The sequence below is a fragment of the Xyrauchen texanus genome, chromosome 30 (genome assembly GCF_025860055.1).
Source record: "Xyrauchen texanus isolate HMW12.3.18 chromosome 30, RBS_HiC_50CHRs, whole genome shotgun sequence".
In the NCBI taxonomy this organism is placed as follows: domain Eukaryota; kingdom Metazoa; phylum Chordata; class Actinopteri; order Cypriniformes; family Catostomidae; genus Xyrauchen; species Xyrauchen texanus.
The window spans coordinates 8,093,485-8,108,705 of NC_068305.1; the positions used below are offsets into that span (position 1 = coordinate 8,093,485).

General features: G+C 39.5%; 1 protein-coding gene across 1 annotated transcript in view; it reads left to right on the forward strand.

Annotated features, from left to right (window-relative positions):
* LOC127624134 (neurexin-3b) overlaps positions 1–15,221 on the forward strand; it is a 485,619-nt gene that overhangs the window by 213,515 nt on the left and 256,883 nt on the right. The window contains exon 14 of the mRNA XM_052098814.1: positions 78–197. Coding sequence (XP_051954774.1) covers positions 78–197 — 120 coding nt within the window. The remainder of the gene's footprint in view (positions 1–77; positions 198–15,221) is intronic.

Here is a 15,221-nt window from a genome sequence, read left to right on the forward strand (position 1 = left end):
GTGCGCCTGTGATGGAGATGCCTGATAGAATCTGTCATCATGTTGACTCACGCTGTTCCACTCTCTCCCTGTACCAGGACCCAGCACCACCTGCCAGGAGGACTCGTGTGCTAACATGGGCGTGTGCATCCAGCAGTGGGAGAACTTCACCTGTGACTGCTCCATGACATCATACTCCGGCACACAGTGCAATGACCGTGAGTCCCACTTATACTTCCAGTTGCTAATTGTGACGACATGTGGCTTTCAGGATGTTGCTTCGCCATTAGGACTTCTGATTATGGTGGCTGTTTGTTCAACATTTTTGAACGATTGGTTGTGTATCTGGTGGTAGAAAGGAATCATGGCACGTCCAGTGTTGGCGTAACATCCTGTTTACTAAGATGTCTACATACCTCTGACCAATTGTTGGAAGAAGCATACAGTAGATGTGTTCTTTGCTGCATATGGTATTCCACAGGTGGCCAGTATTAATATGAACTACTGCAGCAGAACAAAAATCCTTTTTTCGAGCCCTGCTGCAACAACACTGGATCAAAACTGGATCAACCAATCAAAGCCCTCTGAATTTGGGGTGGGGTTAAAATAAGTCCTGCGATTGGCTGATAGAAATGTTGCTCCAGGAGCAGCAAAGGATGTTGATTCAGAAACAATAAACGTGGTTTTGGGAGCATGAATGTAACTAGGATGACAGCGAAACGTGTGTGGCCCATCTATCCAGTGAGCAGTCACAGGTTAATAGGCTGTGCGCAGTTATAATGAGGTGTAGTAAATGTTCAAATGTCAAATTAGCCCAGCCGCCTCTGAAACATGGCAAAGCGTATGCAGAAATTCTTCACCTCGCTCTTTCTTCTTTCCGTCTCTTTTGCTGTCGGTCATTAATGAAGGATAATCTTTTGTCTGTTTCTATAATGATATCTCTCATGCTTAACCTCCAGCAGTTGTACGTCATCTCATCACTCTGACATTTCTAATCATAGAGGCAAATTCAATTTCATCCCTCAAATGGGCTCTTTTGAGGGATGCTTGGCTCTTCTCTTGGGCTCTTCTCTCGGTGCTTGTGAGACGGTTGTATGCGTGGTCATGGCAGTCACAGCGTATGCCGTAGCCTTGAAACTTTAATGCCATGATCGCTTTCAAGAGGAAAAATAGGTTTTCTCGGAAAAAGTGAATTAGACATTATGCAAAAATGTATGGTCTGTGAAGACTGGCGTAGTGTATAGGTTTTAATTGTAACTTTAATTAAGCTTGACAAATCTGTCCATCCCTAATGAAGCATAATCAAGCTCTTTTCTTCTGGAACAATGGAGAAGTATTGTTATGTTGACTTTCTGGCTATGTTTGAAATGGAATATTAGCTTGATACTTACTGAAAACTGCACATTATACACTGTAAAATGCCTACCTTTTATTATATATTTTTTTATGGTTAGTGAAACAGTATGCATTATTCCAAACAGTTAGTATTCACATTGTAAAATGTGTCCAGTTACCATCTTTAAAGTAAGGTTGTTATGTCACATTTTTTAAATTAAATTAATTGTAAAAACGTCAAGTGAAAACGGCAACTAATAGGTTAAAATGGAGGGCTATAATATTTCTGATATTTTTGAAATGGAAAGTCAAGTCAAGTGCTATTTGCATTGTGGGATACTATATGTACAATACCGCACATTTTGGAAAACGTAGTAGGTCATCCTGATATTCTATATGCATACAGAAATATTAAGTTAAGTAAGTTAGTATGCTACTACAATCATAACCTGTCACTTTATGCTTGGTGAGGCCATGCGCATATGTCAATCTGAGCACTAGATGGCAATGATGCGCCTATCAAGACTACACTAGCAAGCAGCATAGGATCAAACTAGAACACTCACTCCCGAGAGCATGCAATCAGCTCTGCTTGTATTGTCATCACTGTCTTCATCTCTTGCCAAACACATATACGCACACACACACATGAACAGACACATACACATGCATCACGCATCAAGCACTCCCCCCCCTCTCTTCTGATATTAATGGTCCAAATTGTAAGCGGGCATTACCTTCCCTATTTTTAACATCCACAAACACAATGGGACACGATCGACATAGAAAACTGGGACACTCCAGCACGGAACAGAAGCAAGAGGTGTTTGCGGCCAGAGAAAGCGCAACCCTGCATGAGAGTGATTCTAAAAAGCGGCTGTAGTTGCACCTGCACATTTGTAGAAGAGCACATGGAAATACGCAAGTAGCCTTTAAAACTCAAATCCCACTCAGTCCAGCAGACAGACAGTCTAAATTAATCAGGCAGACAGACAGGAGGAGAGAGAGAGAGAGAGAGAGAGAGAGAGAGAGAGAGAGATGCAGACACACACAAAAAAGAGAAAGATACAGAACGAGAATGTGTGGTTAAAAATGGTGGAATTAGCCAGTAACCTAGATTACAGCTGAAGGTTTTAAAGCAACTGTTTTTTTTTGTGTGTGTGTGTTCATAAATCCTTCTATTGTGTCACGGTGAATTCGCGGAGAATGAAAGTTAAAAGGCTGTGTATTCATCACGCTAGCCAAACAGCACAACAGAACACTCAGATAAGCTCAAACTCAGCCTCAGACACCTCAGCCTCCAGGGCACCATCTTCAGCCAACTCAACACCTATTTATGAAGGCCACAATACTCTTGCAACAACCCCCTAAAGCATTTCAACAGAAGTTGCTTGCTTAACCAGTGGATATATGCTAATAAGCAAAATTTGCAAACAACGTGATTCATTTTTACAGTCCAACACCTAAGAAGATAACAAAATTACTGCAACAACCCTCCATGGTATTCCAACAAAATATGCGTGATTAATCACTGCACATGTGCCAATACACTAAATTTGCTAACAGCATGGTTCACTTTTACAGTCCAACACCTATTTATAAAGATAACAGTAGGCTACTCAAGCAACAACCCCCGTGGCATTTTAACAAAAGTTTCATGCTTAGCCGCTGCACACATGCTAATAAGGAAAATTAGCTAACGGTGTTTATCAGATACAGTCCAATGCCTATTTATGAAAGCAACAATACATCTCCACTTAGCCTCCAAGAAATTCCAACAAAGGCTGCATGCTTAAATGCTTAAAGCCTACATACTAATAAGCAAAATTTGCTAATAGCTAGTTTCATTTGTTCAGTCCAACACCTATAAAGACAACAATACTCCTGCCCTGTGACAGCCCCCATGGACTACAGACAGGGTTGGGAGGGTTAATTTTGAAACGTATTCCCTACAGATTACAGAATACATGCTGTAAAATGTCATTTGTAACATATTCCATTAGATTACTCAAGATCAGTAGTGTATTCTAAATACTTTGGATTACTTCTTCGGCACTGGTTGATTTTTTTTCACTTGTTTTGACTATAAAAACTCACAGTAAGTCAAAATACACGTTAAAAATACATTCTCTGAAAACCCTAAATATCTTATGCAGTGTTGTTTCTAAAACAAAATAAATCTAAATGATCTTGTTTTTAGGATTTTTAGATATTTTAACAGGAAAACAATAAAAACAAATACATAATCAAGAATATGATTTTTGCTCTAATATCAAAGGTCTTACTAGAAAAAATAAATTATGATCTAACGTGAATTTTCTTGATAATAAAATAATTGTGTGTGGTAACGTGCATGTAAAATGACTATAAATAGCATTTTAGCTTAGCATAAAGCTGACAATTTACACAAGGTTTATTTCTATTTCTTCTGCTCTAAACTTACTTCAAACTACTTCTCTGTCTGCTCGTATGAATGTAACACATCATAAGAAAGTGTTTCACTGCTGTTAAAACGCTCTTTGGATCACATCATTTATGTTTAAATGTTTTCCATCTGAAAGGACTAAATATTAAATTAAAATTACAATATAATGCAAAGTAATCTCTTCAGTAATCAAAATACTTTTGAATGTAACTGTATTCCAATTACCAATTATTTAAATTGTAACTGTAGTGAAATACAGTTACTTGTGTTTTGTACTTTAAATATGTAATCCCATTACATGTATTCCGTTACTCTCCAACCCTGACTGCAGACATGCTAATAAGCTAAATTGCAAATAGTGTTGATAACAGCATTTTTCAGTTAAACAGTAAAAAATCTATTTATGTAGACAACAACTCCTGCAACAACCTCCCTTACTGCATTCCAACAGAAGTTGTGTCCTAAGCCGCCATACACATGTTAATAAGCAAAACATGCTAACAGCATGATACATTTTTATAGTCAACACCTATAAAGACAAAAATACTCCTGCAAAAGATGCATGGTTCGTCACTGTACTTGTGTCATAAGCTAAATTTGCTAACAGCATGTTTCATTTTTATAGTCCGACAACTATTTAGACAACAGTACGGTACTCCTGCGACTGCATTCACATTCCAACCAACATCATTTGCTTAGCCACAGCAGACGTGCTAATAAGCTACATTTGCTAGCAATGTGTTACATTTTTGAAGTCCAAAAATTATTTATGAAGAATAAAAATACTCCTGCAACAACTCTCCATGGTATTCCAACAAAAGATTAATGCTTAGCCACAGTGCACATGCTAAGAAGCTAAATTTGCTCACAACATTTCATTTATAAAATCTATCACCTATTTAGGACAACAACAGCAATACTCTTGCGACAACTCTCAATGGCATTCCAAAAAAAACAATCCTTAGAAATTCATTGTTTTGTTCCACAATGAACTCCACCCCCTTATGGCTTTATTATTATCAGGGTTTTTAATTTATCCCAAGGACATTTGAGATATAGGTGCAATTCAGCGCACTGACCGAGGCAATTATTCACCTTGCGTAATTGAATTAGCACTTTATATCCGTTGTTTGCCCACCTCCTCTCACAAAGGTCACCCTTTATTGTTTATGAGCAGTTGAAGCGGCATTCTGGAGGCACACACACACAACATATCATGGGAATATATGAAGAGTTAATCATGTTAAGTTGGCATTTGTAATCGTTGAAAACAATGTGCAATGAATAGCACTGTCGTGCCACAATTCTGCTGATAATCCACTCGATTTCCTCGTTTGCTTTAGCACAGGTTATTGTACAAAATAAAATCCCACAATAATATGCTAATATTTTACAGGGATAGTTCACTCATAATTGAAAATGATTTCATCATTTACTCATTCTCATGGTAATCAAAACTGTATGGCTTTCTTTCTTCCATGGGACACAAATGGAGATAGGTTATTTTTTTAATTCAGAGAATTGGGCACTTATCTCAAACTAGCTTCTACCTCCTTAATCTCCAAGTTGTATAAAAGGCAATTCTAGACTTTGCATTAAAAAGCAGTCCCCCGCAAGCTTTAATAATTTGATATACATCCAGGGCTGGACTGGGAAGAGAAATCGGCCCGGGATTTTACATGGCAACTGGCCCAAAACTTGTAATTTGTGGGGGGGTGTTAGTGATGTTGATCCGAAAGATGTTGAGCAGGGAGTGTGTGATGGCACCTTTCTGTGGTCCATTCTGCAGTCCGCCCCTGATCGGCCCCAAAGAGCGTCAGCCCACCGGTATGCCAGATTACCAGTCCAGCCCTGTCTACATCCACACAATGATGTATTGATCTATGTTCCCATGCCAATTTAGGTTTAGACTCTGCATCTGCTGTTGCACTAAGTTTAAATTGAGATGTCCAGCATCTCATTATTCACTGGTGATCTGTGGATGAGAAACGCCCCTGTAAGAGCTACCCAAGGCCCTCTCTCACTTGTGTCTCAAGTGAAATAAGGGCAACATATTTTCATGCCTGGACATTTATAACCCCAAGCATATGTACCTGCAGAGTCCCGCCCCTCCAGCACATGAATTATGCATCAGGCTCCTACATAAAACATGATGATTGAATGTGGATGAAGGCAAACAGGTGTTCCTGTGCCCCTGTTCTCTGGAAACAAGTTCTGGTTCATAGTCAGCCACAGATGGAGAGGAAGCCATGCCAGCTGGCTTCAATCAGGAAATCCTGTCTTTCTGTGGCTATGTTTCAAGAAGAGAACCTCCTGAACTTACCACATCACTTGTGAAAACAGAGCCATAGACAATCAGAGCTTAGGGGGCTTGCACAGTAGCGATGTCAGTCCACACAGTCCGTTTGATATCAAGGTTCAGTTTGGTAAGTTGGTGTGAAATTTTTTTTTTGGGTGCACACCAACGATCCTCAACTGAGTCCACTTGAAAAGCATGGTCTGGGGTGTTCATGTGAATGGTTTGTAGCAGATGTTATTGATGACATATAATTTGTATCTTTGCATGCTTTCTGATGTATTTATTATGGTAAAATGCATTTCTCATAGCTGCTTGTAGCTTAATTACTTAACTTCTGGGAAAAGCTTGAATTTGTCTTATATCTTGCAGTGCATCTGCGGAAGACAAACACAAATGCTGTTCTTGTCAAGTTATGGAAGTAAATCCAAAGGGACAAAATATTTCAATATCGCAGTAAAAATTCCATCTTCTCCTGAGTCATTACCTAAGTAGGTACAGTGGTAAACAACTGCTGCCAGTACTCGTAGTAGTACTTACATTGATTACGCAACTGTAACGGACAGCCGTACCTGACCCTTAGGGACTATGTGAAAAGAGACTTGCAGGGCCAGGGTTAGGAGTTGGAATGGACCTCTGTTTTAAACCAAGTGAGCACACGTAGCCACAAGGAAATGCAGTATTATAGTATATCTGAGAGACACTGTTTTCATGATGCAAGCAGAAGCTCTTGTGCTTTGATGCTAAATGACACTGAAGCACTTTCAGGCAAGCAAGGCTTCTTGTTGGGGCTGTAGGGAGAGCGCCGTTACCTCATCAAACAGATGCTATTCCACCCGTTTGCAAGTTGGAGAGAATCTAGATGTCTCTATTAAAACGGAATGTTTCAGGGGTAGTGTGTAGCTAATCCTAGATTATTGAGGGGGGTAATTATTCAAATGTATCGAGATTCTTTCTCTGGATTACAAAAAAAACTATATATATATATATATATATATATATATATATATATATATATATATATATATATATATATATATATATATACACTCACCTAAAGGATTATTAGGAACACCATACTAATACTGTGTTTGACCCCCTTTCACCTTCAGAACTGCCTTAATTCTACGTGGCATTGATTCAACAAGGTGCTGAAAGCATTCTTTAGAAATGTTGGCCCATATTGATAGGATAGCATCTTGCAGTTGATGGAGATTTGTGGGATGCACATCCAGGGCACGAAGCTCCTGTTCCACCACATCCCAAAGATGCTCTATTGGGTTGAGATCTGGTGACTGTGGGGGCCATTTTAGTACAGTGAACTCATTGTCATGTTCAAGAAACCAATTTGAAATGATTCGAGCTTTGTGACATGGTGCATTATCCTGCTTGAAGTAGCCATCAGAGGATGGGTACATGGTGGCCATAAAGGGATGGACATGGTCAGAAACAATGCTCAGGTAGGCCGTGGCATTTAAACGATTCCCAATTGGCACTAAGGGGCCTAAAGTGTGCCAAGAAAACATCCCCCACACCATTACACCACCCCACCACCAGCCTGCACAGTGGTAACAAGGCATGATGGATCCATGTTCTCATTCTGTTTATGCCAAATTCTGACTCTACCATCTGAATGTCTCAACAGAAATCGAGACTCATCAGACCAGGCAACATTTTTCCAGTCTTCAACTGTCCAATTTTGGTGAGCTCTTGCAAATTGTAGCCTCTTTTTCCTATTTGTAGTGGAGATGAGTGGTACCCGGTGGGGTCTTCTGCTGTTGTAGCCCATCTGCCTCAAGGTTGTGCGTGTTGTGGCTTCACAAATGCTTTGCTGCATACCTCGGTTGTAACGAGTGGTTATTTCAGGCAAATTTGCTCTTCTATCAGCTTGAATCAGTCGGCCCATTCTCCTCTGACCTCTATCATCAACAAGGCATTTTCGCCCACAGGACTGCCGCATACTGGATGTTTTTCCCTTTTCACACCATTCTTTGTAAACCCTAGAAATGGTTGTGCGTGAAAATCCCAGTAACTGAGCAGATTGTGAAATACTCAGACCGGCCCGTCTGGCACCAACCATGCCATGCTCAAAATTGCTTAAATCACCTTTCTTTCCCATTCTGACATTAAGTTTGGATTTCAGGAGATTGTCTTGACCAGGACCACACCCCTAAATGCATTGAAGCAACTGCCATGTGATTGGTTGATTTAGATAATTGCATTAATGAGAAATTGAACAGGTGTTCCTAATAATCCTTTAGGTGAGTGTATATATATATTGTTTATATAATTGTTTCTAAATAAGATCAAAATAGAGTTGAATAAAGATTCCCACTGATAGCGCAGATTCACCGCTGATCATTGAATGAAAAGGAATGGCTAAAGTTCTTCCCTATAATGCCAGTTGTGTCAATTTATATGCTAGCACCATGGAGGGTGAATGGTTTAATTGGAGGTTACTTGAGAGGAAGCACTAGAGGGCTTTCACACTACAGCTCTCGTAGAAGAGTGGAGGAGTTCAGAGCCGTGCTGATATTCCTGTTTGATGATTTGATTAATATCGGAAGCCTGACCTCAGCATTACCTACATTTAGAACAGAGATAATGCTTATATATGCTCACCTCTAAACCAACGGAGTGCAGACTCTGACATTTGTGGCTACATGTTGAGATAAGAACAGCTCTACCCGCTGAGAGGCAACAGTTTGGCGAGGCTTGAACAAGGAGAATGATGGAATACAGGAATGAAAGGGCGCAGAACATTCATCTGCTCTCTAGAGGCAGGTGACCTTGAAGCAATGTAGGTTCTTATGCTCCGGGGTTTATGTACAAACATAAAGGCATCCATCAATGCAGGTCCTAGGCAAAATTCTGAATCTACTGGAAGAATTGGCTCTTTAAAATTCATGAGTTGGATTTGAATTGAATTGGCAATACCCAACAGGATGTTAAATTGAAATGACAGGAATTTAATGAATTGCACTTTTGTGACAAAGCATAATTATAACATTAATTAGTAATAATTATACCTATTTATGATATGATTCTTTAAGCATGGTATGAGGTGGAGTATTAATACTGAGTATTAATTCAGACTGTTTGGTAACAGGTATGGATTATTAGTCATTTTACAATGATTTTATACATATGAATTGTTATTATATTAGATATTTAGGTATATAATATAATATAATTAATATGTAATATTATAATTAACTTTTACTCTTAATATACTGTTTCAATAAATGTCTAAGAGTTATATGATTTATAATTTACAGGAGTTACATAAGTTTCTTTGAAGTTCATTATATTTTAATTACTTAAAAAAATACTTTAAAATAAAAAAATAAATGTAAGAATTGAAATGCATTCTTAATTCAATTATAAATGGTGGCATAATCCTACTGCGTACACAAGACCATAAAATACTTAACTAAACAAACAAATGAATAAATAAAACTTGTATTTGCATGAATCATGTATTTATATGATTGTATTGCATGAAGATCACAGCCGAGACTTTGCACTGATACTATTTATCGTGGCTGCATTCCAGTGGTGATATACTTTATTTATGCAAGTTCTGAATTATTATTGGCTCTCGCATAAGCAATCTTTTGCCTCAAGTTTAATGAGTCGTGGTACGTCATCTTATTTGCTCAATTACTTTTTAGTTTTTTAAATGTATGTACTTCAGCTGTGTGGATTTGGAGTTGGAATTGAAGAGTAAAACAAATATAGGTACAACAACATCAATTTCTCAACCTATTTTATGCATAGTGGATCAGAATGTTTTCCTGTTCTGTAGTGACTCACACTTTCTGCTTTTGTAATAAGCTGGTGCTGGACACTAAACACAGAGACACACCGAAACTCAGAAAACAGCTTTATGTTCTTATGAAAATATCAGGATTCCTTCAATGGAAAACCTGCAAATATTAGGACAATTTTAAATGTTGCATATCTAAGCTTTGTTGAACCTCGGAATCGAAGAGGATCAATGCGGGTTCCGTCCTGGCCGTGGAACAACGGACCAGATCTTTATTCTCGCAAGGATCCTGGAGGGGGCCTGGGAGTAAGCCCATCCGGTCTACATGTGTTTTGTGGATCTGGAGAAGGCATATGACCGGGTTCCCCGGGAGAGACTGTGGAAGGTGCTGCGGGAGTACGGGGTGGGGGGGTCCCTTCTTAGGGCGATCCGATCCCTGTATGTCCAAAGCGAGAGATGTCCGGGTCCTCGGCACGAAGTCCAGTTCATTCCATGCGGTGGTTGGTCTCCGCCAGGGCTGCACTTTGTCACCAATCCTGTTTGAGATATTCATGGACAGGATAGCGAGGTGTTGTCGGGGTGGGGAAGGTGGGCCTGGGATCTCATCGCTGCTTTTTGCAGATGATGTAGTCTTCATGTCATTATCGCTCTCACTGGATTTCTTGGCAGTCGAGTGTGCAGCGGCTGGGACGAGGATTAGCACCTCTAAATCTGAGGCCATGGTTCTCAGCAGTAAACCGATGGAGTGCATACTCTGGGTAGGGAAGGAGGTATTTCCCCAAGTGAAGAAGTTCTAGTACCTCGGGGTCTTGTTCACGAGTGAGGGGACAATGGAGCGGGAGGTTGGCCGGAGAATCGGGGCAGCGGGGGCGGTATTACACTCGCTCTATCGCACCGTTGTCACAAAAAGAGAGCTGAGCCGGAAGGCAAAGCTCTCGATCTACTGGTCAATTTTCATTCCTACCCTCACCTATGGTCATGAAGGCTGGGTCATGACTGAAAGAACTAGGTCGTGAGTACAAGCGGCCGAAATGGGCTTCCTCAGAAGGGTGGCGGGCTTCTCCCTTAGAGATAGGGTGAGGAGCTCAGCCATACGTGAGGAGCTCGGATTAGAGCCGCTGCTCCTTTGCGTCGAAAGGAGCAGCGGTTTGGGCATCTTGTAAGGACGCCCCCTTGGCGCCTCCCTAGGGAGGTGTTTCAGGCACGACTAGCTGGGAGGAGGCCACGGGGAAGACCCAGGACTAGGTGGAGAGATTACATCTCCACACTGTCCTGGGAACACCTCGGGGTTCAGAGCTGGTTAATGTTGCTCGGGATAGGGAAGTTTGAAGCCCCCTTCTGGAGCTGCTGCGCCTGCGACCCACCTTCGGATAAGTGGTTGAAAATGGATGGATGGATGGATTCCAGGCTTGAAAAAAGTCATTTAAATAAATAAAGTCTTAAAACTCATAGATATTTATGGATAAGTATAAAATAATTTTTTCTAGTTTTGCTCTGTTTTACAACATTTCAGCTAGATATTGCTCATGTGGAGTGCAACTTGCTTGCAAACCATAGTGACATGCAATTTGTTCTTTAGAGTCCGTTTTAAATGCATTGGTCGAAAAGATTCACAAAATGTCCTTAATGTTTCATCTGCCTGAATTTGAATGCATTTAAAAATCCCAATCCTTAAAAATCCCAAAATCCTTATCTAACAATCACAAGTAACTTGAATGGTCATTAGAATTCATTGGTCAAAATTGGGAACGCTGAAGATTATGTCAAATTCTGTTGCACTCTGTTCAGAGGTTTTTGAATGCAAGAATGCAGGATGTGTAACATAAGAAAAAAATATGCTAAATGTTTGAGGTTAAATTTAAATCTCTTTTGATTGCAGATTTTGGTATCTGTCATGATCCCTTGTTGTCTGCCCCGTGTTTTCTGTTTCACTCAGCACGTCACACTAGATGTCACGTTCCTTGTGGTCCAGCCCGTGTTTTCACCAGTCCTCGTCTAAGAAAACTACACTTCTCATCTTTCCTTGCCCTCACCACCTGCCAGCACTCACTCATTGTTTTCACCTGCTTATCGTTTAGTTCCATCACCTCGTGTATTTAAACCCTGTTAGTTTTCCTTTCCCTTGTCGATCGTTTAATGTTCACGTTTCATGTCGTTGCTTCCCTTGGCCTTTGTCTGCTGTGTTATTCGTGTTTGTTGCCCTTCGTGGATGTTTCCCAACCCATGTTCACCTGTGTATTAGTTTAGTTTCTCCCATCGTGGACTTTTCTTTGTTCCAGAGTCTGTTTATTTTTGTGCTTAACAATAAAACCGCGTTTGGATCCGCACCTCTCGTCAGACTTGTCCTGCTCCCACACCAGTCGTAACAGTATCTTGGCAAATATGAGTTGATCTCAAATATTATTGAGATCTCTTCTGAAATTCTGGAGCAGACATGTGACATTATTGGAGTCCTGAGAAGCACCTGAGAAACAGGAAATTTACTGTAAGCGAAAGGTTCCATATGCTCTCCATTTTATCTAACTTTTGTGTAGGAAAACAATTGAGATAATGTAGACGTATTTTCGATTTTTATTTTCTCCTCTGGGTAATCACTGCTTACAAAACAACTTTTGTATTTTACCCGTGTATTTCAGCACATAGTTAGTTTCCTTTGAGTTGAGATTCTGTCTATCTGTTTTAGATCTCGCCTAGGATAAATGGCTTTGTGACTGAGTAATTTCATCATCCTTATCGGTGCACACAGTGTGTGCTTCAAACAGGTCCAGCTGTGATAATATTTCTCAGTTCTCAGTATTGCCATTAGTATTAAGTTTGGAGCTTGGAATTTTATTTTCAACGTAAATCATTGTTGAACTGCATAATATACATTCAGTTGCTTATAATTGATCAGGGTTTCATAACCAGAATAATAGACCTGCAATTTATTTGAAGTACTGACCTGTTCTCTGCATTTATCAGCTCCAGCTAGAATGCCAGTGGGCATTGCTAAATTCCTCATGCACTGGTCAGATAAACTGTTTTGAGAGAATATATTTATCAGTTCTTTGTGTACATGAATAAATCTGTCAATTACTGAAACAAAAATAAAATCTTATTACAAATAAGGACAAATTAAACTTCAACTATGTGCATTATTCCCTACTGTTGTGATTGGCTGTGGATTAATTTCACATGAGTGTTTTTCTTCGTCTGCATTTTTCAAGCTTATCGTCTCTCCCCGTTCCTATACGCTACACCTCTAATAGACTGCAGCGCCGTCATAGCCTTTCCAAGGAATATAATACTCAGGAAACAAACTAGGACACCGATGTCATTTAGATTAAGCCAGAGCCCGAGAACGTTGTTATTGCATTCAGTGGGTGACAAGGGACCCAATTATCAGACAGGACTGATGTCTCCAGGGTCTGCGGTTTGAAATTGTTTCATATGTACGTGAGTGGGGATGGAGAGCTTTTGACTGGGATAAATGTGGTGGTCAAAGACGGCAAGACCCGGCGGTATAAGTGGCGAAGCAATTTACACAGATTTGATCAAATATGAGCCACTCTGTGACATAGATTGACCAGGAGAATTTTAAATGGCATACGATGAGATGATGGACAGCGTAGTCAGTGAGCGTGTTCACATGGACATTTTTACACTGTTTAATCTTCATAAGCCAACAACGTTCTAGGTCATGTAAATGCCTATTATGGTAAAGTCACACACGGTTAAGCCAAAACTGATGTATATTTTTGCTTATTAATCCATTTTCGTGATGCATGTAAACACTTTTACCAACTTATCCAATGTGCACAAGTGTTTATGTTTTGACTTCAAAAGCTGATGATTCAAGTCTCCTGTAAACGTGGTTTGCTTGTGTTGTTGAATTGTTTGAATATGCTGATTTCTATTTTGTTATCAGCATATTGGTAAACACATTCGCTATTTCATTTTTTAATAAGAACCTGGACGGGAATGAGATTAGATAGTTTTGCTGGATAAAGAAGGTTTTCAGTGAATTATGACTTCAAATTCGATCTGTTTGTCACACAAACTATATGGAATATTGTTGTTTGGACAACTGTTATGGTAGTTATATACAGTATGTATAACTGGACAGATAAAGACTGGAAAAACATCGCCTGGTCTGACAAATCTGGATTTCTGCTGAGGCACACTGATGGTAAGCCCTCTGCAGCCTCAGCTGTCGGTTTTTGGATGACATAAGTGGAACCCGACATGGTCTTCTACTGTTGTAGCCCATCCACCTCAAGGTTCGACATGTTGTCCATTCTGAGATGCTATTCTGCTCTGTTCTACTACAATCTTACAGAGGGCTTATCTGAGTTACTGGAGCCTTTCTGTCATCTCAAACTAGTCTGGCCATTCTCCATTGACCTCTCTCATAAACAAGACATTTCTGTCCTCAGAACTGCCGCTTTTGTTGTTTTTGGCACCATTCTGAGTAAACTCTAGAGACTGTTGTGCATGAAAATCCCAGGAGATCAGCAGTTACAGTTAATCGCAATTAATGAGATCACATTGTTCCCTATTCTTATGGTTGTTGTGAACATTAACTGAAGCTCCTGACCTGTATCTGCATGATTGTATGCACTGCAATGAGATATATATATATATATATCACACACACACACAGTATATATTGTGTTCATATTAGTCCCTATGAACTATTATGAATACACGCAGCTCTGCAAAACATCTCCCCATGTGTTCCACAGAAGAAAGAAAATCATAAGGGGTTTTGAACAACATCAGAGTGAGTAAATGACAGAATTGTAATTTTTAGTTGCACTGTCATTCCAAAGTGAAGCAACTGCTTACATTGAGAATTAGGGATTCACCAAGATTTTGGCTGCGGAACATGGCTTAAAATGCTACTTCCAGTTTTCAGACAAAAGACACCACATCTCCATAAGAGAAGTGATCACGTGAATATACTGTATGCGCCGCAAACTTCAGTGAATGAGTGCTGCTTTGTTGTTGACACACAAACACAGAGCACGTGCAGTTTGTGATGCGCTGCTTCCTGAGTCTCCCTCCAGAATTGCTAAATATATATTTTTCAGTTTTTAAAGTAATTTTATTATTGTGTTATATAACTATATTATTAACTACAGTATATTATTATTATTGTTATTATTATTATATTACTATATTCATATTATTTGTATTATTATTATTAATAGTAATATATTACAAGTTGCAGTAATGTTAAAATTGAGTAATGTGATATCCTATCACAACTAAATTGAACACAAAGAGATCCACTAAAGAATCATTTCAGCTTTCCAAGTCCACATACTGTATAATGCCAATGCAACTGGTTTCATGTTCACTGAAGATTGTCACTGGAATTACTATTACATTTGCTGCTGCATTATCCAACTAACAAATAAGGTTTTCTTAATAGT